This window comes from Corvus cornix, chromosome 7, assembly GCF_000738735.6.
Source record: "Corvus cornix cornix isolate S_Up_H32 chromosome 7, ASM73873v5, whole genome shotgun sequence".
Classification (NCBI taxonomy): domain Eukaryota; kingdom Metazoa; phylum Chordata; class Aves; order Passeriformes; family Corvidae; genus Corvus; species Corvus cornix.
The window spans coordinates 24,570,441-24,595,729 of record NC_046337.1 but is presented as its reverse complement, the minus strand read 5'-3'; the positions used below and the strand labels follow the sequence as shown (position 1 = coordinate 24,595,729).

At 41.2% G+C, this 25,289-nt stretch overlaps 1 protein-coding gene across 1 annotated transcript in view; it reads right to left on the bottom strand.

The window, feature by feature from the left end:
• Nucleotides 1-536: 536 nt before the first annotated feature.
• Nucleotides 537-25,289, bottom strand: part of PPP1R1C (protein phosphatase 1 regulatory inhibitor subunit 1C) — a 49,672-nt gene continuing 24,919 nt past the window's right edge. Inside the window, exon 5 of the mRNA XM_010406702.4 lies at nt 537-2,361. Coding sequence (XP_010405004.1) covers nt 2,273-2,361 — 89 coding nt within the window. The 3' untranslated portion in view covers nt 537-2,272. The remainder of the gene's footprint in view (nt 2,362-25,289) is intronic.

Here is a 25,289-nt window from a genome sequence, read left to right as displayed (position 1 = left end):
TAATTAAATTGATATCAGGGTAATATAAGCTTTCCTGTACACTACACATCATATTTCCCCAAAGGAAAGTATATTGTCAGCCAAAACCTATAGTCTTTCTCAAGCAAAATTCCTCTGACTTCAGTGGAAGGTATGCTTTAGAAAGCATACTTTAAAATGCTTTAGAAAGGAGTTTTAAATCTTGACTCTTAATATCTACTTTAGTATTACCTGATTTGGCACATGAAGAATAAACAAAATATACCATTCTGAAAGTCAAATACAGTTCCAACTGCATCTGGGTGGGGTTTTTTCCCTATTATTTATAAAGTATAATTATACCCAGGTCCAACAGTCAACCTGAAACAGTGTGTTCAGTGGTGAATTCTCCAAGCTCCTATCAGGTGTTTTGTGTATTGCCTTTGAAAAGCTGAGATTCCAAAGTGTTCAATACCTTGTCCTGGTATCAAGTGTTATAAATCATGTTTTCATTTGCTCACAGGTCCTAGACAGTTTTCCTCTGCAGCCTGTGGGTACTAATAACCAGCAAAAAGCCATTAATATCCAAAGTGCTTTATTAGCTAGCAACACAGAGAGGTGGTGTGAGGTTAAACACCAATGACTGATTCACAGCTTGGGAGTACTGTGGCAAAAGCAATTTTGTGAAGAGCCTGGTGCTGTGCGAAAACAAAGCCATGGCAAAGCTGGGACCAGAGCCCAGCTCTTCTTGCTGCTGTTCCAGACCTAACTTGGGGCCATTGAAACAATTTCTGATGGGTCATTTCCTTCTTTTTGTTGTTTGTGAGATAAAAAGCTCTCAGTCCTGTAAGTCCTGTAGTGGCTTCTGTATAATTGCAGAGTCCTTCTTTAGTCCTTCTTACACACCCTTGCTGAGCTGGAGTCATGGATCCTGTCTGCAGTGTTTGTACAGAAAATGGAACCAAAGAGGACAGATACAGAGATACAGATGGAGGGGGAAAATGGCTCTCAAATATAAAGAAACACTTGTTGACAGATCCTGTTCTCAGCAGGTCTTCATGGAAGACCTCAGATTGAGAGTGAAATCACCATGCAAGACATAGACAAAAGGCTCTGTGTTTTCCTATATCTCATCTCTTTTTTTTTCTTTTCTTTTTTTTTTTTTTTTTTTTGCTAGCTCAACCCTTTAAAAGAGACTTACAGCAACGGAAAGTTAAACTGAGGGTAAAACTTTGTGTCAAAGACAAACAGTTAATACGAAATGACAGTGAATTCCTTTAAAAATTTGCCATTGGTAAAAAATCAAAATAATCTGTTAAGTGTGACTTTGAAGAAACATCGTTTTCCTTCTCCACCTTATTCCATTTATGCCATGGAGTTTGCATGGTCTAACAAATGAAAAGGTTGGTATGGGCCATGCTGACTTCAGCCAAGACTCTGGGACTCAGACACAAGCTGAATTTGTGCAGCTTGCTGTGCTGTCACTTACTGGCTCAAACTGAGCCGAGCACAGGGCAGGAAGGCTGTGACCTGTGCTTGCTGCAGGTGACAAAAGGGGATGTGACATTTCCCATGACTCAGCTGGTGCTGGGACCCTGCTCACAGGCCTCACCCATGCCTGTGCTCCTCCTCACTCCCAAACTGAAATATTTTCTAATGCCTCCAGATAACAGTGATCTCACGTAGAGAGAAATCGTTTTGGCTGCTGTGACGAGGCAGCCTCAGACCAAAAGCAATACAAGTATTAAGTGTCACGTATCCAGAGAACACAGGCAGGAGTGTCTTTGCATCCTTCTCTAGACAGAGTCACCTCTGCTTACTTCATTACTTTTTTCTGTCTACATTACTGCAAGCAACTCTACCAACAACGGTAAAAACTGCCCTTAACCGAAAGGATCATTTTATATGAACATTTATCTCTGTACGCTAGACAAACCCTCTGTACAACAGGCAATCTTGTCTAAATTAATGTATTATTTATTTTGTACCTTTTAAATCACTTTTATTTACAACAAGCCTTAGATACAGCTCACACGCAGTAGTTAAGCTCTGGCAGTACTGACGTCAGGGAGCTAACACATTTGCGAATTACATTTCTAAGTCATAGAAAATAAAAGAAAAAAAGACTTTAAAATAACTGTTTCATCTCTGGGAATAAGGATCACGGGACACGTGTGCAGTGTCTGCAGAGCCCCTCCGAGGGCGCTCCCGGGAGCCCCGGTGCCACGGGCACGGTGAGCGGGTGGGCAGGACACGGCGGGGCCGGGGGCACTTCAGTGACGCTCCGGACGGGGCTGGGGCAGCTCTGCGCTGGTTAATGGCCCCACTCCTCTTCCCTCTCGCCGACTCCCTCTTCTTCTTCTGGAAACACTGAGTCACTCTGACTCTTCAGATGCTTAATCCCTGAAAATACAGAAGTCATGGTGAAGGCTGTATTTAGCTTGCATCAGGGGTTTTTTTTTGTGAAGGAAGAAACAGAAAACCAAAATAAGGGCAAGTTTAATGCCCATATTTACTCTCTTTTTCACAACCTCTTCATTCAAATCATGCTGTGGTGTATTTACAACAGAGATATTCTCTTCCTTGAATAAAGGCTCAGAACAGTACTTGCTCTTTTTTCTTGGTAACCCTTGATCAGGTTTGTGTTGAACACCATTGCAAAGCACCTGACAGAGAGGAGACTGCTGGCACCAAAGCTGTGACAAGACTGGATCATTTCTTATATGGAGAATGTGTTCTTTTGAACTCCAGATACTGTGAGGGGCTGGATGAAAAGGGTAAATACCTATCACAGGATGTTTGGAAGTTCAGGTTTGAGGGAAGTTACCTACTGCTGGCTGGGTTTCAGCCAACAAGTGAAGTAGACTCCCTGAAAATGAATCTAATTACAGTTATTTCCCTGTCTCATGTTCAGCACAAGCAAGCAAACCTCAATGAATGGGCCTAATCCCATCTTCTCAGCTCCACCTTGATGTGATAGAAGAATTTGAGCTGGAAAAGGAAGTATCAAGATAAGAAGATGACAGAGAGACCAGAGAGGAAGGGTTGTTATTTTCAAAAAACCTAAAAAGCAAATGCACAAAATTAGTCTCTGGGTCCCCTAGTTTATGACAAACAAAGTGGGAACATAACTGTTCATCAAAAATGCATGATTTGTACAAAACTTAAACCTGAATTAGGCTATTTTCAGGTGCCATTACTGTCATTACATAAAAATATTTTTGATTTCATTAAAGATCACACATAGTTCTAGTCACCATTTCTAATTGTCAGAAAAAAGGCTTCCCTTTTGTATCACTTCATCTCTGTGATGAGGAGAAATGACAGTCCAGCTGCTTTCTATAACCACTGCTAGATAATCAAACACCCCAATATGCACCCTGCAAGTCATAGCACTGGTAGGGGCACAGTTTTCAAAAAGGAGTTCACCCTTGAGGGGTGAGGGCAAGATCCAGATTACTGCTAATTGTGAGTAAGAAGAATTGACGATGGTGTACGTCCAAGAGTTTTGGCCCCAGTGTCACTTAATCCGGAAGTTCCTACATCTCACTATTTATGTCCACACCACTCCAAAACACAGGATAGATTTTTTCCAAATATATCACTTTAAAAAAATCTCAGCAAAAGTTATTCCAGTTCCACAAAGTCACAAATAACTGAAAGCAGTATCTTCCATCGGCTGTACAACAGCCAGCTCCACTTCTAACAGGAGCCCATCACTCTGTGCTGGGCTCTGGGCTCCTCTCTCTCTTTTCTTCTGCACAAATGACAGCACACGGTCTTCTGGGAAACTGGTGCTCAGACATAAACCAAGCAAATACATTAATGCTCCCAAGCCACAGTTCTTGTAAGTGCGCCCTGCAATAATCAAGCCGTTTCCAATTAATACATGAAGGTGCTCAGCTACCACCAAGCTCTTAGCAGCTCCTCTTTAGCAACACCTTTTAGTAAGACAAACACTTTAAATATGATTTCACCTAACTATAGGTTAATGGACGTTTGTTTCCAAATTATGTTGTGTTTTTAAGGTAAGTTTGTCTCCTGTTGTTCCCTCTGCACTTACAGAGCCATTTCTGGCACAATCCACAGTACTCATCTAACAGCTGCTGTTCAATACAGGAATTGCTGGAGCCAGAGTGCACAGTTTTTTAGGGAGTTTTTCAAAGATGAGAAGGGGAAAGTTAGGGACAGAAAAGAAAGCATGTGATACATGGTATGATGAAACCATGGAACTGTATTTTTTTAGGAGTGAAGACTTTTGGTTATGTGGTTTAATTGCAATATTAAATATGAAAATGGTAGGAAATAGAGAGAAATTACATCAATGAGCATTAACCATTGATTTTTGCATGGCAAGTAGCTATTGATCTTATCTGATGATTTTTTCACAACCTCCATTCTGCAGCCTGCCTTCACCTCTGCCAGTCATTTTATGCTACAGTGTCATTTGGAAGTTTCCTTCTCTGACCAGTAAGTGCACAAGAGTTGTTGTACTTCTTTATACGCCTTAAGACGTTCTCACAGCATCAGCTTGTCAGTATGAACTGACCCTAGGTGTGGCATTATGAAATAAGATGCTCATCTACACAATGGAATAAATTAGTGTGAAGTGACATAGAGGTAATGAAATTCCTGTCAGTAACACGTGAAGATGCATGACAGGAAATGCTGGTAACTGTCCTGAAAAGATACATTTCATGCACAAAGCTGCAGACTTTTACAGTGCAAAAAATGGCCTGGAGTAATGAAAATACTTAGTTAAATCATGGCAATCACACTCTTGGATTAAAAGCATATCTAGTGACATACCACTGCAGTAGCCCACAGTGGCTGCCAGGGGTGGTCAGAAGGCATTGGAGCTGGGCACACTCAGCCACAGCTCAAGAGAAGAGGCTGGTACAGTGGCTCTCCAGCGTGGCTCCAGTGGGGTTATTCAGCCTGTGCCCTACCCTTTGTCAGTATGAACCATATGACAAGCAGGTAGTGAGGTGAAGCTCTAGCCACAGAGGTGTATTGCTGCATCAGTTCAGCATCTTTGCTTAGCAATATCTGAATTGTTTGCTGAAAGGTTACATTCTGTTAGAGACTGAATAAAAATTCATTGCTCGGGTGACCTCAACCATTTTTACGAGCACAACTATGGCAACATTAATTTATCAGAAAGGATATTTCCTTCTCATCTTTTCAATCTTCATACCAGTTACACAGCTCATGCCCTCAGCTTTCTCAACTAGTAACCAAGAAGCACCAAAATGCTGTAGTTTGGGGATTATTTCTGTTCACTGATTGGACATGGTGTAAAGATGAGCATGAAATAAACACTGTAAGATTTTACTTGTAGCAAAAAAGAAAAACAAACCCAGGATATTTTAGAAGAAATTGTTGGTATATAAGAGCATATTCAAGTTAGAAACATCAAGTTACTGATTCCACATAAACTACACAAGCTTGACAATATCAGTTACAGATAGAGAGGACTGCAAATGCTGATCCATGGACTCGCCCTGTCTCATCAATGTCCCTTTTTCCAGGCAATGGGTAACTCTGGGTTCGTGGGCACCCTTGCTTTCCTGAAACGCTCTGCCTGCACTGTCCTGATGCTGCTTTGTTTCTCTCACTGGGTGCCCTGCCCTGCTCTCCCCTATCTTGGGGATGGGGCTCACAGGGTGCCATCCATCCACTGTCCCCACGGGTTCCCAATCCCCTCTGCACCTAACCCAGCCACTGCTTCACAATGTCACACCCTGTCTGGGGCTCTGCTCTTCACCTGAAATGTCTGAAGGCAAAAACCCTCTTCCAGACCAAACACTGCCCCTTCTCACCACTCCCTGAAAACATTTCATACCCATAGTGTTTTCAAACTCACCCTTATGCTACTTTAAAACAAAGTCTGTCTGAACACTGCTAAAACCAGCAGGACAAGAATTGGTTTTTCTTGAAGGGCTTGTATTTTGCTGCAGGTAATTTAATCGAATTAATGTTGATAAACAAACCCATAATTCCAAGCCATATTGAGCAGCCATACACTAATATAATATAATAACTGTCAATTCCTTTTAGATGAAGTCACTGTCTCAAAGAATATTTCTAGATTTCTAGATACTTACAAATTATGAATGAGAATGGGACAATTTTCTGGCATTTTTTGTAGTCACATCACATCCATGCTGCTTCATCAACAGCTGTCTTTTTGCTTCTCTCCATCTAACCAAAGCACCAGCTTAGAAAGCTAAGCAGGGTCACAAGATTTGAAATAACCAAGTGTTCCTGAATTAAGTATCTCCTGGAAAAAAATTTTTTAAATATTCAAGTAATTAAGGCAGCTCCCCATCCTATTTAACACCTCTTCCTTCACCCTGCTTCACTGCCCAAGGAAGGGTGTTGACATTTACCAAACTCAGGATTGAAGTCTGGTTGGCAGCTTGAATTCCCTAAAGTTTGAAGGGTTATTTGGTTTTATGATTTGGAGCTGATCCTCTCTCTATCAAAAACACATTTCCAGATTTGCAGAAAGCAGTGAAAGGCACAGATAAAACAGGCTCATTTTCAGCGTTTCAGAACTCAATTCACTTTGAAATTATCATGCAAACAAACCTGGCTGAAGAGGATAACAGCCAAATAAAAATGTCTCAGCCAATGTTAAATGAATTATTTTCTAGCTTCCTTAGCAAAAATGAGAATATCAAAAGAAACATCATATATTTATACCACTAAACAGAAAAAAGGACAATTCTTGGTTTTGGTTTGGTCTAATGGTACATAATGGTACCAGTCAAATATGTTTTGATTTCTCTGATATGTCTTCCTCATAATTTTTTTCCGAACTGAAATTTTGATTTAAAATATGCCAACAAAACAAACAAACAAACAGAAAACACAAAACCCAAAAACCCAAAAAACAACTAAACAGAAAAAACCCACAAACTAATGTCATTAAATCCAGCATCCGCTGCAGATCCTTGGCTGAGTTGGGTGCAATGGAAGGCACTTGTGAAGAAATGAAGCTGGCAGGCCTGCAGGGCAGCCTCCACCATGTATAGGGATGGCCCCTGCATTTAGAGGAGAACAAGTAGCTGCACCAGATCAGGGGCAACTTTGGGCCACCTAACAGCAGCCTGCCTGTACCAAGGGAAGTTACCCAGAAGATGAAGGTGTCTCGTCATGAATGGGAAGCGAGTATTTTCTGACCGGATATAAGGAAGGAATTATTCCACTGGGTGTATTTAAGCACCTGTGTGGTTTCCCAGGGATAATGTGGTGCCTCCTTTCAAGGAGACTTTCAGTGCTGAACCAGACAAAGTGTTGAACAGCTTGTTAAATTTGGTGCTAATTCTGCTTTATGCATCAGGTTGAACTATGGATTTTCCCAAGGTTCCTTGCAACCTAAATGACTATATGGTTTTATGAAATCAAAACTCAGTAAATGCATCTTACAGTTTATAACAGCGTATTAACCTTAACTTGTGGGCTTCATATTGATCCACCTGGGAGCTTCAAATGACTCCTGTCTCTGCAAAGTGATGAAGTGTCTAACATTTCAGGAATAAGATTCCCCTTCACTCCTTAAAACCATGGGGCCAGATTAAGTTAATACTTCTGTACTGATTCTGGAAAACTCATAACTAGGCCATCTAGTCCATTGTGATCTACATACACAGGTATACGAGGTAAATATTGCTCCCAAACACAAGGAATGAAAATAACGGGATTAAAGTCAGTGAACATGGAGCATCTCTTGCATGTGACAGATACACCTGTGAGACAAAATCTCACACAGAAATCACACCCTTGTTGTGGCCCAGTGCATGGAAGTGCAACAGAAAGAATGCAATTCCTTCGAGGGAGGCACAGAGCTGCTGTCCTGCAGATGAGTCCTGGCACTGCTGCTGAAATGGCTCATCTTCCCTTGGGGGCCTCAGGGGCAGATCATTGTCTCAGTCACTACCAGTGTGTGGTGCCTGAGGGTGCTGACTGCCATTGCAGTTGAAAGAATGTGCTGAGCTGCCTGCAGATATAACAGGTTAAACAACCACACTGTGCTAGTAAAACCAAGGCCTATGCACCCTGTTTCAGAAGAAATCCCTTTCTTGCTCTGCTAGGCATCTGCTCGATGGAAGTAACACAGACTCTCAACACTTCACAAGACGTTTTGCCAGATGTTTCCAGAAGCATCCAGTGCTCCGTGTGATGGAGCGTGCTCCCCGGTGCTGGTCAGTGCCAGTGGGAGAGCCCAGAGACTGTCCCTGCCATGGGCACCACAGTCCAGCTCTGACAGACACAGGGCACAGCCTCCGCTCAGCTCTGAAAAGCATCAACTGAGCTCTGAAACACATCAAAAGCTTCCTGCTCTTGCCACCTCCAGCAGAAGCCGAGGACCATTGGAGCCTGCAGGAGCAGCTGCCTGGCAGAAGCCTCCTTTGACAGACGCTGAATAATTATTAAAAACTTTTCCTCTCTATGATGACTTTCAATTCAACAGAATAGAGCTTCACCAGTCTCCATTTTCGGCACTTTCTGCTTTATAGAAGTTTAGAAAAATCCAGTTTCATCATCTTCAAATGTTCATTGTCAGGTGCATGCCAGCTACACTGCCGAATTTATGTAAATATAAGAAATACATGTCTTGTCTTCTCTCTGTCCCATTTGGAGAAGGTATCAGAAACACAGCTGTCCTTACTGGTCACGGAGAAACTCAAAACTTACCCCTGCACACACATCTCCTAGGCACTTCAGCTTTCTTGATCAAAAATTTGGTTGCTTAGCTGGAAAAAAAATTAAATCCTACTATATATATTTTTATTCTTTTAAGCAGCTGAAATACATTAGGGCATATATTCCATGCAGGAGCAGAACAGGAAGCCAGGAAGAAAAATGCTATAGTTTCCCCAAAACCTATTTTGAGCTTTCTCTTTTTTCCTCTTTGCATATATGACCTGTTATCTATCTCTTTCATCTGTATAATCAGTTCCTGAAACCTTTAATCCATTTTTACTTAACTGAGTGGTTTCGATAAGCTCTCCTTGCATACAAGTCAGAGTTCAGTGCAGTTCAGTTTCATTAGTAACTCTTAAAAACCATTAAGCCTATCCTTAACCCTATCTGCCTCCCCTTCTTCTCCCTCTGCCATTCAGCTCACCAAAAATGATGCTCACTGGTTTCACCTTAGCAGCCCTCTCTGCCCCCATCCTCCATTTCCTTTGATCCAGTTGCCCATGGACCCAGTCTCAAAGCTTTCTGACCAAGTGCCTAGTGATGTCTCTCTTCATCCTTTCCAGCTTGCTGATGTCTTTGCCTCTGACACTTTTTGCCCTGGTTCACCTTCACCCTGGTTCTTCTTCCACTGTTGTAATGCTTTTCTCTTTCCTCCTTGCCGTTCTCTGGCACTCATTTCCCCTTCTGTTCAAATTAAACTCTAAAGTGTATTCTTCTACGCAAGCTTGTGGAAGGCTAAGACAATATCTCAAAGTGGTCAAAACCAAGCTCTTGATCTGCAGTCCTGTCCAAAATGTTCATCTACCATGAACAACACTGCCTGACATTTAGGCTTATGCATTTCTGATTTCCACTCTTCTCTAGATCCCCATGTCCAACTGTCATCTGAGTCTTGCATGTTTTTCTCTCATAACCAGAAAAATGTATCCCATATAGTCTTTACCATTTATCCAGACTTTGAAATTCTCTCTATCCTGGGGTCTTCACTACTACCACATCTCCTTCTCCAAGCTTTATAAATGTACATTTTGTCCTGCCACTACTTTCCCCCTTGAGTTCCCTCCATTGATTCCCTCCAAGATATTTCAGACTAATGGTGGCTATTTATGCTTTCAAGGAAAATTAATTTCTTCATCTATTATGGGCATCATCTGCACTCATCTCAAATCAGGAAATGATACAGCTTTGCTTCTCAAATTGCTAGGCTTTTAGATTAGCATCTTCATTCTTTCTCCTAAAATTCTGGAGAGGGAGAACTACCTGCCTCCATGGCTAATTCCAAATCCTCCTCAAAATCCTCAGTTATGGAATTTCAGAAACAACCTGAGAACATTTTTGTTGCCAGCCTGCTGAGACAAAGACTGTTGCTTTCCTCCCTAACATTCTCTATCTCTTCCTGGGCTTGATTGCTGCACCCTAGCTGGGAGTTCCCTGGTGTAAATACCAGCTTCTGTTAAATGTTTGAACAAGGTTTATGTGGCATAGACCAAATTCCTGGTGTGGGTTCCTGGATGCTTCATTAACCTTAATATGATATGACAAGAGTTGTGGTTTACAGTGATCGCTGGATGATTGCTGAGTATGAACGAAGAGCCAGATGATGACTGATATTTGTATGCAAACACAAGATGCATTTTGCATACCTTTCCTTGTGTTTCTTCACTCCCACCTAGAAGAATGGCTTCAGTCTGACAAGCTGGCAGCTATTACTTCATCTGCTGATGCTCATGTTCAATAACTGCACCAGACAACCTGTGGCAGGAGGCTAATCCTGCTTCCAAGCAGATCCGGCAACAAGAGCCCAGCCTTTGTATCCCAAGGCAGCCACTCTCTTGGGTAATCTCTGAGCTACTGGTGGTTCAAAGAGCATCAAAAAGTTATCTATGACACGACAGCAATAAAACACAATAAAACACACAGTCCCAGACCTTGACAACTCCCATGTGTATGAGTGAATGAACAGAAAAAACATGGGGGAGGGAAGGCAAAATAAAAATAAACGCATGTGAAAAATTTTGCTTTATGGGTGTTGGCAACTGTGAACAGTCTGCTTGATACAGCCTTTGAAAATTTTCTACAGTTTGTGTTGTTCTTTATTGAGAAACACTGAAAAATGGTTCACTGTGCAATGGTGTCAAGGGACTCTGTGTGATACCCATGCCTGTAAGTTTTTGTTAAGTAAGGTTTCAGAGAAACTTGATAACCAACATGCAAGGGTTGCCCTTACTCCTGTGGCAATGAGTCTGAACATAACCAGGTCTTTTTTCATTATACAGATCTTGGTCCCACTCCTCCAGAAATTAATGAGATTTTCTCTTACTATTTTTAAAGAAAGAAGAGTCAACTTATGTAATTGATGTTAAGTTCCAGTTATAAAGACAAAACCCCAGCTACTGTATATTTACAATGAATGTATGTAAGATACCGTAAATTACTGCTGTATGTGGCTTTAAAGTTTGAGATAGGAGATAAACAAATTGACACAGAAAGCAGGTGCTCTAGATAGACTCCTGTTTGGATTAGCCTAGAAAAAGCAAAGCCAGGCTGTCACTCTGTGATTTACAATTGATGGAATCTTCAAATGCCAGCAGATATGGTGGACCTCCAACATTTAGGAATAAAAAGAATCTGGAGCACCAGCGTGGCAGTTTAAGCTATGCTGACATTACAGCAATCTATAAATAAATATAAAAACCCTCTATGTGTTGTATTATTTTATTCCGAAACTCAAGCTGAGAAGGAGAAAAAAATTCTCATGTGTGTTGTGATTATGAGACCAAATCATTATTCAGCCTTGCAATTTAATGTACTTTTTTCCTCTCTCTAATATGCATGACTAAATCAAAACAAACGATCTGAAACATTGGCAAATATGACGAGTTTATGTAGGTCACATATCTGATCTGGAGCAGATCAGATCATCAGCATATTCAGCAGGTCACCATGGCCCTGTAGAGGTTTGTGAATGATCATTCGGAAGCCCAGCAACAAAGTCTGACTAATTTTCTAAATGTCTGCTGGTTGCTGCTAGCTCTTCTCTTAGCTCCAGTCATACAATCCTCAGTCGTCATGGTGAGCCTTTTAAATGACAAATATTGAGGCTCATTTGAGGCTACTTTCAGCCAAAAGGCTCACTGTTAAACTATCACAATGAAGACTGTATGAGAGCAGCAAAAATCATGTTACAAACGTCTGGCTACTTTCCATTTTGTTCTCTGAGACATCATTTTCAACTTTCCCTTTTTCCCTCTCAGAATGGCTTGAAGCAGCACTGGCTCCTTAGGAGTAGCATGAAGGAGCTTCTTGCACAGAAAGGCTTTTGTTGGTCCTCCACAGGCTGGCCAGAACATGCACTGGAGAGAGGGGTCAGATTTGCCGTGGCTGAAGGGACTGCATCTCCCACTTAAGTAGCCTAAAGAGTGAACAGAGAGGTTTTTGTTGCCCCAGGCAACTTCTGCTAGTATGGAAACATCTTGTTCTGCTGGTTCCTTCCTTCCTTCCTTCCTTCCTTCCTTCCTTCCTTCCTTCCTTCCTTCCTTCCTTCCTTCCTTCCTTCCTTCCTTCCTTCCTTCCTTCTTTCCTTCCTTCCTTCCTTCCTTCCTTCCTTCCTTCCGAATTCCTTCCCTCCCTTGCTAGCCCTCGGACTGCAGAAGTCAGCCAGTCTTCAGAGTTCAAATGAAGAGCAGAAGCTCCTGCAGTCAGCCAGCAAGTGGGTGCTTCAGCCTGTATCAGTCTCAGCCCAACACTAATTACCCTTTGGAAAACCAGAAATTATTTCTTAGCTGATTCTGTGGAGGATGGCTCTGGGTCAAATACCTCAAAAACTTGGTCAGAAAAACATGCAGAGGTGGCTTCCACATCAGTAATGAATTGGGGCAGTACTGCAAAGCTCTCCTCCTCACGACTCCTGTGCTGCTCTGACTAGGCAGCTGGGGCCAGCAATCAGGAGAGGATTAAAGTTTTTCAGCTGACACTTTTCCATCCCAATTTTTCACAGCTAGGGGATAGGCTTAGAACTGTTGATAAGTGTTCTTGAATTGAACCAATGCAGGCAAACCTTCAAAGGTGCTGTGCTTTGACAGGTCCCAGGAAGCTTGTTAGATGGTCAGAATCTCTGCTGAGAAAGCACTTGTCTGGAAGCCAAATCTTACTAATCTTACTGGGCAATGTGTTCATTTGCTGGAGTTGCTAAGCCCTCACTTTTAACATCAGCACCAGTTTCAGTCAGGCAGCTGTCTGCCTAAGAGTAGGTCAAAATCACAGGACCGGCAGAATTGTTCCCTTATGTCAAAGGATTACAGTAATTCCACCAAATAAAAGGCCACATTTTCAAACCTCTAATCAGCTGCTCTATAATAACAGAAGTCAAATGCTCTGCTACTGTCACAAATTATGTGTTAGAACTCACTGGCCTTAAAAATTTACAAGTAGCATTTTCTGAGCACAGCTTCTTTAAATTAAAGCATCCTACACTTTCACAGGCAACTTCTGTCATTCTTAGGATTCACCACATGCTTCTCCATTCTAGTTTATTCATCCAGTTGGAGCCACTCTGTAGCCTATCTTAAAATAAACCAGGAGACTAAAAGTGGGAAGTAGGTTTTACAGCTGGTAAAGAAAGCTGAAGCTAAAGACAGTATGAAAGGATGCTCAGTATTTCAGCTACAGAAGGTAAGTCTGTTTAGAGGGACAAGCCAAATTTTAGTTATATAGACTGCTATGTCTATGAAACAATTGTATCATCCTACCTGCTGTAAGTAAACAAGGGAAAAAATTAAGGAGAATTGGATAAATCTTAACTTTCATAAGAAGTCTTAACTTCTACATTCTAAACTACATGCCACTGTTCAACCTCAAATATAGATCAAGTGTAGAATTAGGTTGAAGGCTGTGCTTTATGCCAGAGATCCAATTATAAAAATAAGGGTCCTTTCCAGGCCTTGAAATAAGTGAGCATTTACATAAAGCGGTCCTCCATTTGTCTCTAGGAACAAATGCTTTGTTCACAGCTACTATTCCTTTTACAGAGGGATAAAAGAGAATTCTGCTCCCAATATGTTAAAAGATTAAATGGTAGCTTATGTGTGAGGAAAGGAATCAAGTGTCACAGTTTTATTTCCTCTAATCTGCTCCTGCCAATAGTGGAAACCAAGAATGTTTTCCCTTTTTAAATTTTTTTTTTAAAATTCTTGAGTTCTTAATGGGAAATCTCTGACCTGCTCTCCTGGCCATTTCTGTTAATAAAGCACAGTGTCTGTGTGTATTCTTGTCCCAAACTCTTGTTGGTGCTGTGCAAACCAGCCTTCAAAGCAAATGCCTAAGCATTTGTAAGGGATTTGCCACCCACAATGGATTCTCAGGAAAATGCTGAATTAGAGAACCTGAACTGAAGATTCTGAGCTTTTGGACCTTATATGAGCTGACACTTGTACCTAGCTGGTCTGTGAGGTACTTATGGTTGCATTGTGACAGAAGAGTAGCATGACATTTTATTCATGTCATATGTTTTAACTTCAAATTAAATTACTTCCATTCAAATAGCAATTTTCATTAAGGTTTAAAAATTGTATTGGCTTCCTTGAAGCTGGGTAATTTTCATTTGTTTGTGATTAGGAAAAAAAGCTCTGAAATTTTGCAGCTCTCCTTATGAAGAAAAAAATCCACCAAAAAAAATATTAGCAATAAAAGAACATTTAGTTTTGCCTAGGTTGCTAAACATAAAAAATGTAGACATGCTACAAGAAAATTAATTTGATTTTTATACACATTCAAAACACAAAGGAGATTAATATTTTTTCATTCAAACCCTAACCAAAAATGCTTTACAAAACATTTTAATCTCCCCAACTTCATGAGCCATTTCTGAGAAGCTGTATTTCAGTTTTCTTTAGGCATTCTATCTGACTTCAGTGTTAGTGGTCAGCATTATCCAGCTGCTGACTTTTTCCTGGACAACTACACTGTGGCGCTACTTTTTTAGATTTTGACTGACATGGGAATTTTTCTGTGGTCAAGAAACCTAAACAGTTGAGAAAAATCTTATTGCCACATCCTTAGGGGAGAGAATCCTTGATGGAGAAGGGGAGGCTGTGATACTGAGAAGTAGAAGCCTGAGTATGTGATGGAGTGAATGAAGTCCTGTGAGTAATGACTGAACTTTTGCTTCTTCTGTTTCACCTCCAGGTCTGGAAAGACATCCCCAGAATTCTGTTCCGTTTATATTCTGGCTCCATATTTTCCATTTTTGTTATTCTTTTTGTGGCTATTGTTTCTTTCCATGCTCTGGGGCAGATAAAGAAAAAAAATTGTTAATCGCAGATTTAAATCTCTTGCTGAATACTCTGTGCAGCCTGAGATTTTTAAGGTTAGGATGAAAAGCTTTCCAGTGAGTTTTCAAACTGAAAACAGGAGCAAAATCTTTGCTGGTCACGCACAACTCCAAGGTGGTGTTTCTCTGCTATACTTCCATGTACTGTGTGGCTTTCACTTTTAATTAACCCCGTCTGTTTCTTTTGTCAGAAGTCTATAAGCTACTCTGTTAATTTGCTGATAAATCCCTTACTGAGTTATAATTATAATCTTCATTGTGATCCTTCCTATGATGACAAAGGAGATAGGATTTTGGCATCAGCATAACCTCACATCAGTAATATTGTAAATGTTGAAATGAGCTCTTCTTTTATGCATTTTATAAACAACTTCAAAATTAAAAAACCTTGTAATGATTAAACAAGTGATTGATAGGCCAATGTTTACCTTATTATCCCCACTGCAGTTGTTTCATGGGTGGCATATGAATAACAGGCAATTACAATTTTCTTCATGTTACAGGTACTGCGGTTGCAGCCCTTACATCCAAGCAGGAATCCGTCAGAATGAGTCTCTTTAGTTCTCACCACTTCAGCGCCTGTGAGCTGCTGAGATCATCTCAAGCAGCCGAGATTTGTTTCAGAAGACTGAAGCTGAAGCTGGCCTGAATCCTTCCCATCTCCCTCTGCAGGAGGCACTCCATGCTAACCAAAGGAGGGCCTATGGTATGAGCCATATGAATCAAGCCAGCTAAACTCCCTAGGAGCACAGGAGTACTTCTGGAAGATCAGAGCTAGTCTCTCCTCTGTTTTCCCTTGGTGCTGGAGAGGTTTTTATCACATTAAGACCTAACTTATTTGGGGGTTACGGCCTACCCTAGCAAGTCCTAATTCTTGCTTCTGACACATTTTCCTAGGACACAGCACCACCCATCCAAAATGGCATGTAAAGAACTGTCTTACAGATGCAGGGATTGTGCTTCCACAAAAGATGTCAGGTAAAAGGTGACATTTGGATATAGGCAGCTGTGGGATGATGTTTTCGCTGTGCTGTCATTCCCATATGGTGAAAGGTTTTGTCTGTGCCTATTAGCTCTCACCCAGAAAGTTCCCAGCCTGGTGTAGGCACCAGTGATCATTTCCACTGGGCGTTTTGGATGACTCTCATGACTTGGGAGCATAACAGCATTGCTTTGCTGCAAGGAACAATTTCCATGGAGTAAGGGTACAAATCACTTGAATCAAGGGAAACAAACCAGATTGTAGCAATTTTTGGTGTTTTGCACAGTAACATAGGTAGATTTTCACACTCCTAAAAAAAATCCAAACCAATTTAGTACATAATGTTAATGAACAACCAGGGTACTTCTCCGGTACAGAAATTCAGCAAAATCAAATTCCTGGCTTAGACATCAGAAGGTGTCTGGCACAGTGTCTTTGATCTTTTGGGAGATGAGAAAAGAGAACAGTTAAAGGTTTAGTTTGACATCTTTAGTAATATTTTAAATTTGAAATGTTTTCATTTTAACTTGTTCAGCTTATAGACTACTGAAACCCCACCAAATTCTTACATTTAAGTGTTTTTGATTGCTGGAAAATTAAAACCCAATGTTAAGAAACACATTATTCAACATAAAATGCAGTCACCACAAATTATTTGCATTGCAGTAGATACAACCAGTCTCACCTTGCAGCTGCCATGGGCAGCACAACATTGGGACAAAAATCTTTAGTGGCTCCTTATTGTGTGAGTGACTTGACTTTATGAGAAACCTACCTCTTCTGGTCTTCCTAAGGCATCAAAATACCCCAGAACCAGTATCCAGTACAACCAGAATGCAATTATGCCATAGAAACACCCTATCTGACACTCAGAATTATCAGAGCCTGAAAACAAGTATTGTTCTCAATTTTTCTGGAAAGCACAGCAAGAATATCAGTTTACTCGATTTAATTGGGGAAAGCATAGACAAAGTACAGAAAAGGTAGACTCTTCTCTAAAGGTTTAGACACATTCAGATCACAGTCATAGATCCTTTAAAAATTACACTTCTTACTTCAGATCTCCTTAAGAGTGAGTTGAAATAAAAGGCTCTAACCACTCATGGGATTTGGGGAACACCGCTGAAATCCAGGTGAAATGTAGTAATAACCTCGCAGATTTTAAATTGAAATTAGTCAGATTGAATAGAATTCCACTCCCTACAACTGTTCTTGTCATTCAGCAGTGGAGCTGCACCTAGCAGTCACCAGAGGGAGCCTGCATGCCAAAAATCCCACTGACTGTTTTTTAAAAAACCTCTTTTCTTGCAGATTGCAAGGAAATTTAAAGCTGAATTTACAAAAATTCTCCTCATTGCTGAAAAAAAAGAGAAGCCTGCTGCCTCCCTTTGCCTCTGTAGGGGATGGCCAGCCCGTGGGTGCTCGGGTGCTGGTACACAGGCAGCCACTCACCCCATTGCTCACTGGCAATCTCTCTGCTTTCCCTGCTCTCCCTTTCACTGGCCACTTCTTCCTTGAGGCTCATATCTGGACACAGTCCCAGCTGAGCTGGGTAGGTGCATATGGGTTTCCTACACCTTACCAGCCGCTCTCCAGGGACAGGTGCAGCCATGGTGTGCCCTGTGTCCCTGTCACCTGGAAAGAGCCCATTGCAGGGAGTCACCCACAAACCTGCACCATTTCCAGGGCTTCCAGACATGTATGTACAATTACTCCTTGCCGTGTGCCAACATACTCAGCGATGGTGCACCTTGAGCTGGGAGAACCACAGCAAACATTTCAGGTGAGTTCTTTCCTTCTGAGAAGTCACTAGATCCCACTCCTTTAATTGTATTGTTAGAAATAGTTACTTTGTACATTGCTCAGAGCCTGCTGACCATCTCTTCTGGCTATAAAAGATCTATGGAATAACACTGACTGTCCACAGGTTGTATGAGACCTGGAAAACCTGAAGTATCCTCCCTCTGTTTCAAGAAAAATTAGCAACTACACCAGATGAGAGCTTTTAAACAATATCCTTCTGGCCTGTGCAGCTCACAGGAAAATGAATTCCTTTTCAGATCCGTATACTAGCTGCAGTATTTCCTGTGTTTTTCTGGTCACAGTCACACACATAATTCATGTGAGCGTTCAGTCCTAGCTGCAGGCCTGAAAGGATGTGGTTGAAATCTTCAGGCTGCCCGTGTTCTTGTCTCCATGCCAAAGCTCTGGTGGATGGTTTTGGGAACTCTGTGTTCTTGCTATACTGAGCAATGTTGCATCCCATGGGGTGAAGAAAGGGAAAAATTATGGAGGGAAGTAGAACCACATGGCCTTCTGTAGAAATTTTTTGGTTTTCAATAAATTCAGACCAATAGGCATCCACTTCAAAAGGAAAAAAAAATCAAATACTAAAAACCCAGAAAACACCCCCACCACAAGAAACCCAGCACAGATGGTCCCTAAAAATCAGAAGAATGGTTTCTCTATGTTTCTCTTAGCTTAACCACAGAAATAAGGACCACGTTGTCCAGAAACAGAGATATCACAGAGCTGATGTGCTACTGGGACATTGACTCGGGTCAGAGTGAAAGCTGAAGTAAAAGAGCTAATGGTTAGCTACTGTCCCTGGAAGAGCTGCTTGTGGCCAGGAGCCACTGTCATGGAAATCACTGCCCTGATCCCAGGAGGAGTCCGAGCAGGTGGTGGGAGCTCTGCACCTACTTACCCATGCTCATAAGGACCAGCACAGCTGATGGAATCATAGCTGGAAGGTCGTGGGATGATTTTGCTGTGTCAGGCTAATGCTGCTGCTCGGTGCATGGTGGTGCCTTTCATGTTATACAAATTCACTATTAACCTTGAGCTTGCCTGTAGTCATTCTGTCTTTTGACAGCTTTGCCTTTTGGGGGTGGGGATTTTTATGAAATGAAATTTGACTACGTGGAGAGGAGACATTAATAGACAAAGAGGGACATTAGAAATGTGCATTTAGGTACAAATGTAGGGAAGTCTTTTCTTTTTAAGGGTAAATTAAATGAGACAGCAGTCCACATACTATGGAGACTTTTTAGAAATACACTGCTTAGAGAGGTACCTCTGCCTCTGTCTCCAGAACATCCCAATATAAACTGAGCAAGCTCCCCTACTGTTTCCCCACCCGCAGACCCCTGGCAAAGCTCTCCCCAGTGGGGCTGATTCGTGGCACAGAGCCAAGGAGGAGTGAGGTGCTGACAGATGCACCTGCCCCCACTGTATGCACAATCTTGCCCTGCCTGTTTGGGAGCTGTCAAACAATGAACAGGAGCAGCAACGCGTAATCTGGGTCTTCATTCCGCCATTTCGCTTGGGATCAAATTCCGGATTTACAATGCTTTAGATGGAACAAAGGGGCAATTATTATTTATTAGAGTAGGGCTCACTGGAGTCAGTGTCTGCCATGTGGCTTGGTTGTTAACCTCCAGCATAGAACGTACAGCAAGGAAATAAAATTTAATGCCATGTCAAATGGCTGACTTCATAAGAATCTTACATCCTCTCCTATAAAAATATTCTCTTTTCTTCAAAAGCTGCTTCAATTCAGATCACAACACTGCCAAAATACTTGTAATTTCACTATAAATAGATCTTGTAATAAAAAGTAACCAGAACAACACATGCTGCCCTTCCTGGGATTTTTACTTTACATTTTAAAATATGTACTATGTCTCCCACATTCTTGTTCTATAATATTTTATGTTGTTAGCTCTTAAAAGGTTGATTTTTAAATGTTACTTCTTAGAAACAGTATCATGTTTACACTGGTCTGTATTTAATACAACAATGTTTAATAACACTATTTTAAAGTCATAAATGCTGTTTCACAGCATTTTTCTAAGATTAGCTTCTATCATAAAAATAAAGTTGTACCTTTAGAAGGAGGCCAGTTTAGCATTCATTGCACAATATTAGAGGGAACTATCAGATATGTGGACTTCATGCCTAGCCAAATGAAGTCAGTGGAAATACTCCCCCAGACATGGGTCTGTGTTGGACCACAAGTGGTAATTTAGGGACTGACATTAGTGCTCAACACAGCCCTTTCTTTTTCACTCCAGGTAATAGTGGCAGATGACAAGTTTTAACACAAACATCCCAGTTTTTCTGTAGAACAGATGTCAAGCTTAGTCTCCACTGGACACCTTGGTCTCTCTATAGGTACTGCAAATATTTATTGCAGCCAAGGCCAGAGCCATTTTGAAGCAGGAGCTGCCAGCTGTGTGAAATGAAATGTATTCAAAGCTGCCAACAGTAAGAAATTAAATACAGACTACAGCAGTGTCTGCCAACGTGTTGGGCAGTAGCATAACGGCGGCAGCCAACTGAACTTGAGATGGCAGCAATCTGATGTATCCCTGTCACCAACTCAGTGATTCACTAATTAATTTAGCTTTTTTTTTTTTTTCTTAATTGTATCTACTGTCATCATCCTACTGTGCAAGTCTGAGGAAGGAGAGAGGAGCATAGAGAGAGGGGGAAAGAGACCAGGCACTAGAAGATAACATCTTAGTAAAGATAGCCAGGCCATCCTGCATCGAGTGGTGTGGTTGCATCGAGGTGCATCTGACCAAGATGTGGCTAAGAACAGTAGATAAATGAAGAGAACAAGTAGTTTCGGAAACAAAGCTGCACCTCTTGTGACCTAGCTAGGGACAAGGAAAAAACACAATGATAAAAAACTGCTGCATAAATCTTCTATTCCCAGTGCTTCAGAAAGTCCAGACAGCTGTGGGTCTTCCACCCAGGAAACGAAATGCATTGATGGCATTTTTTCACGTCCCAACACGTCAACAAACAAGAGCAGCGCACATAAACAATGAGGCAGAGCTTAGTCTTTTGTTACCCAAGAAACAACTTACTGAGACAGATTTTCTGCCATAAAGAAATGTGTTGAAGAACTGGTACCACCAAGCTAAAGAACAGATGTTGCTCCAGGGATGTGGCAGCTCTGCTAAGGTGTTAGAGAAAGACTTTGCCCCAACCTTGGGGATTGCTCCAGCCACTGGACATTGCCTGTTTTTGTGGAGTAGCCCTAGTCCCCCGCCCAGTAGTTATCACAGCCCTTTAGCCTACTGGAAAAGGAAGGATGTCCAAAATAAGCACTCAGGACAGAAAGGATAATTGAAAACCATCTCCATCTCCTGTTCTGGCCTCATGGCTGACATGCAGCACAGTCATCTTTGAAAAAGGATCATTGTTGGAGAAATTGGGAAAATATAATAGCCTGAGCCAAAGTGACTCACCCACATAAGAAAAGTTTGACTGAGCCCCATCTCAGTCTGTGAATACTCACAAGCCTGGCCTTGATATTTAGAAGACTGTGTAAGATGTCTTACATTGTGACTAACATTAATTGCATAAAAATTAAATTTAAGCCCATGTGTGAAGCAGAACCACAAAAACACATGGTATTTTTCTTTCTAGAATAGTGTGATATTTTGTGTTCTTACACTGATGTGTTTAGTTAACACTAGAAGCTCTTCACAGAGTTTGGCATGTAAGAAGGCAGCCTGTAAAATGATACAAGTTTTTGTAGTCACTGATGAAGTCTTACAAACTTCATTCCTCTGCCACTTGAAGTAAATTTAGCCTGAGATTTTTGTTCCACAATGATTCTCGTGGGCTCCAAACTCAGTGCTTACCATACTAACAATAATCCTTAATGTCTCCAGACTCTACCCGTGTTCGTTGTTAACCTTCAGTCACAAAGTAATGAGATGCATCAGACATCATTCAGCTGGCCTAAGGGGTTACAAATTTGGATGAAGGCCACATACTGTACTAATTGCTTCTAATAAATTACATATTTCAGGAGGGACATCATGATTTTAATCATTTATTCTGCATGTTGTTTCCTTTGGAGAGAAGAACAAGCAGGCACTAAACAAGCAGAGCATCTGAAATTCATGGCAGAAGATAGAAAGAGCTCATTTAATATCAACCCTCATTGTAAATACTAGAATTATGCATGTATCAAATCCCTGGGTCTGAACACTTTGGGAAAAGCCAGAGAGTTCTGGTTGTTTTAATGACTCAAACCAAAATAATGTCTTTGAATTTTCCTTAGTTTTATAACAACTCTGATTTAATCCCATTTCAAATCTTGTAGCTGGGGCCTAGCTCAAGAAAAAGCCTTTGTCTTTATGCAAAGAAAAATACATTAAGAAGGGAATTTAAAGCATGTATTTCCCAAAAGGCTGAGAGGGAAAACAGTCAAATGTATCTCTCACTTGTGTGGAAAATGACTTTAATTATGATTTGATGGCTTCTTATTGCAAAGGTAGTCCAGTGAACCCAGACAGCTACAAGAACTTTCTTTAAAGCCTGCTGAAATTAGCAGGATCTCAATCCAATCTAAACAGCCTCTTGCAGAGTGAACTGAGTGAAATTTTCCTATTTCCCTGACCTGTAGCACACCCACACTAGTAGACTCACTGCTAATGAAATCCTCAAATCACTTGGGAACGTGCACTTCCTTCACAGGGGGAGACCTTGATGGTATTTAAATAGCCACTAGTATTAATAGCAATAGCTGGTAGGTAGTGTGGGGATTTGGGACCTCTAGGGAGCAATGCAGGTTTGGGAACAGTTCAGGCTGTCTTCTGTTAGTCTTTGTAAACCTTGCTTCCTGTCACTGCCATCTGCATTTCCTTCCAAGGATGAGCTGAGATACCAAAAAAACATGACTACCTAGGTAAAAGGAAACCTGCCTCAGCACAAAGTATGCCCTGGGATGGAAAGCTGCAGTTGCAGCTCTGACTCAAATGTGTTCTTTTGATTTTCAAGTGGTAATGAGACACCAAAGAAGCTCTGTTACCTGGGGCAAGTGCAATCTGCTTCTGCCTTGGCAGTCTGAGATGCCTTCACTTGGTCTCTCTCTATCTGGGAGGGATATCATCGCATTTTAGACTTCTCTGGCAAGTGTGAGGGTAAAAAAATGAGACTCCAGCAAGACTCCCAGGGCCTCCTCTAGTCCACCAAGCAGAATAATGAAGGTATTTCTAAAGATGCTGTTTGTGCATCGACGGGTGGATGGCTCTTTGGGCTAAAACAGTTGGACGTCTACTTTGGAAAAGGATCAAAGGATTCTTCTTGCTTTTGTTATACAGAACAAGAAGCAGATTAGTAAATAGGAGAAGGCAGCCTTACACAGTGAGAATTGACTGGAAAAGATTGCCCAAGGTAAAACTGGTGACTATTCAAATTGCAAAACATTCCTGTGGTTGTTTTTATGGTATTTTTCATAGGGAAGTTCAAGCCAACCTTCACACATGAAAAAGACCTTAAAGGATGAGAAAATTTGAAGTTCAGGCATAAAAGCCCATGAATAACAGAAGAAAAAGTGACACAGAGAGGGGAACTGAAGGTGATGAATCCTCAGTTAAGATTGCTGCTACACATAGAAGAAACTGTGACAAGAGGTGAATCACAACATACAGAAAATATGATGGATTAGTTTGGTGTACTCTTGAGATACTGACTTTTGCCACCATTGCATGCTGCATAAGAGCATGGAATTAACAAACACTAGTGCGGCAGGTTAGGAAAAGAAATACCTATGAAAGCAAAATGGGAAACCTCTTTGCTCTCCATTAGGTTTGGTAATATAATACTAAGGAGCACACCATGCTGAGCTGTTATCTGGTTGGCTGGCTGAGTCCCTCTCCAGATTACTACTTAAATCAATAGCTTTCACATTGATTTTTCCAGCACACTGTATTCCAGTAACAAGAACAATGCTCAGAGGTGAGTCAGCTATTTGCTCTGTCTGTAGGAACTCTGGTGTGTTTTCGTTTAGGAAAATAAAAGCAGGAGCCAAAGTACACACAGATATACAGTAATAAGAACCTGCTTGTTTCACCAGGTTTGCTACAGCTTGCTGCAGCAGCCACAGCCTGGCTTTGAGCTAGAGGAAGCTTCTTTAATGATGAAACTGAAATATTTGGAGATGATCTCAGACAGCTAATAACACTGAATTTTAGTTTAGTAAGTGCAATGGCAGAGGGAAAAAATATGCCCGCATATATATGATATAATAGAATCACAGAATCATAGAATGGTTTGGGTTGGAATGGACACTGAAGATCATCTCATTCTAGCCCCCCTTCCATGGGCAGAGACACCTCCCACTAGACCAGGTTTCTCAGAGCCCCATCCAACCTGGCCTCGGACACTTCTAGGGATGGGGCAGCCACAGCTTCTCTGGGCAATGTGAACCCCTCCTCTGGGTAGTTTAACTAAGAGGCTGATCGCCATGTATTTACCATGGTAGGTAAAACCTCAGTAGTACTGCATTTCCATCTATTGCATATATCTTCAGGTATTTGGACATTTTGTGTAACATATATTATAGTTCTGGTATTGTAAACAGTCATCACAATTGTCTGATGTTGCTTCTGCTCTTTTCAACCATGCCAACAATTTCCCATTTTATATGGGTTCCTACAGCCACAACATGCACATTCATTTCCTCTTTCCTGCCTAGCCATCAATTCAGAAACCACCAACCTTTCTCTCACACAGTTCCATAATTATTTCAAGAAACTTACAAAAACTGCAACAAAACTATTTTTAGCTACTTGGAGATTTGGAGTCAGGTTGAAGCACGACTCTGCCCGTGGTTTCTCTTCATCCCTCTCTGCTGCAGGCACAGAGCAAAGCTCCTTCCATAGCCCCTCATCTCTTCCACAGCTCTTTGCACACGGCTGCTGTCTCGGCTTCAAGGCTCAGCTCCACTGCCTTATTTATTATTTCCACAGGCTTATTTCTGGGAACTTGGAGTTAACAGCAGCTACAAACTACTAAAATGTCAGAGAAGCTAACAAATGAAAGTATTTGTCCCTCTTGTCCACTCCATTTATTATCTCCATCTTTAAAAGTACAGATTGGAATGTACATCTTTAATGTGTACCAGATTACAGTCTATCCCACCTTCCATTAATAACAGCTTCAGAGGGTATGGAACAGACAAGGGGCTGTAAAGAATTTTATTTTTTACTTTTCTGTATGTAAAATACCATATTATCAATATACTGGGGGAAAAACAGCAAACAGGAAATATATATATATACACACATATATATGCTTAAAATTGAGGAGAAGTGTGCAACTATGAAGCCTGTTATTCCGGAAATACTATTGAATAGTGTTATCTTCAACTGCTATAAAACTAGCATAATTTAAATAATTACAAAAACTCCGTATTTCTCAGTAGAAATAGCTTTGTGTACTCCATAACAGCACATATTTCACATTGCTGTATGTTTGCCTCACAGCCTCTTAGCCCAAACA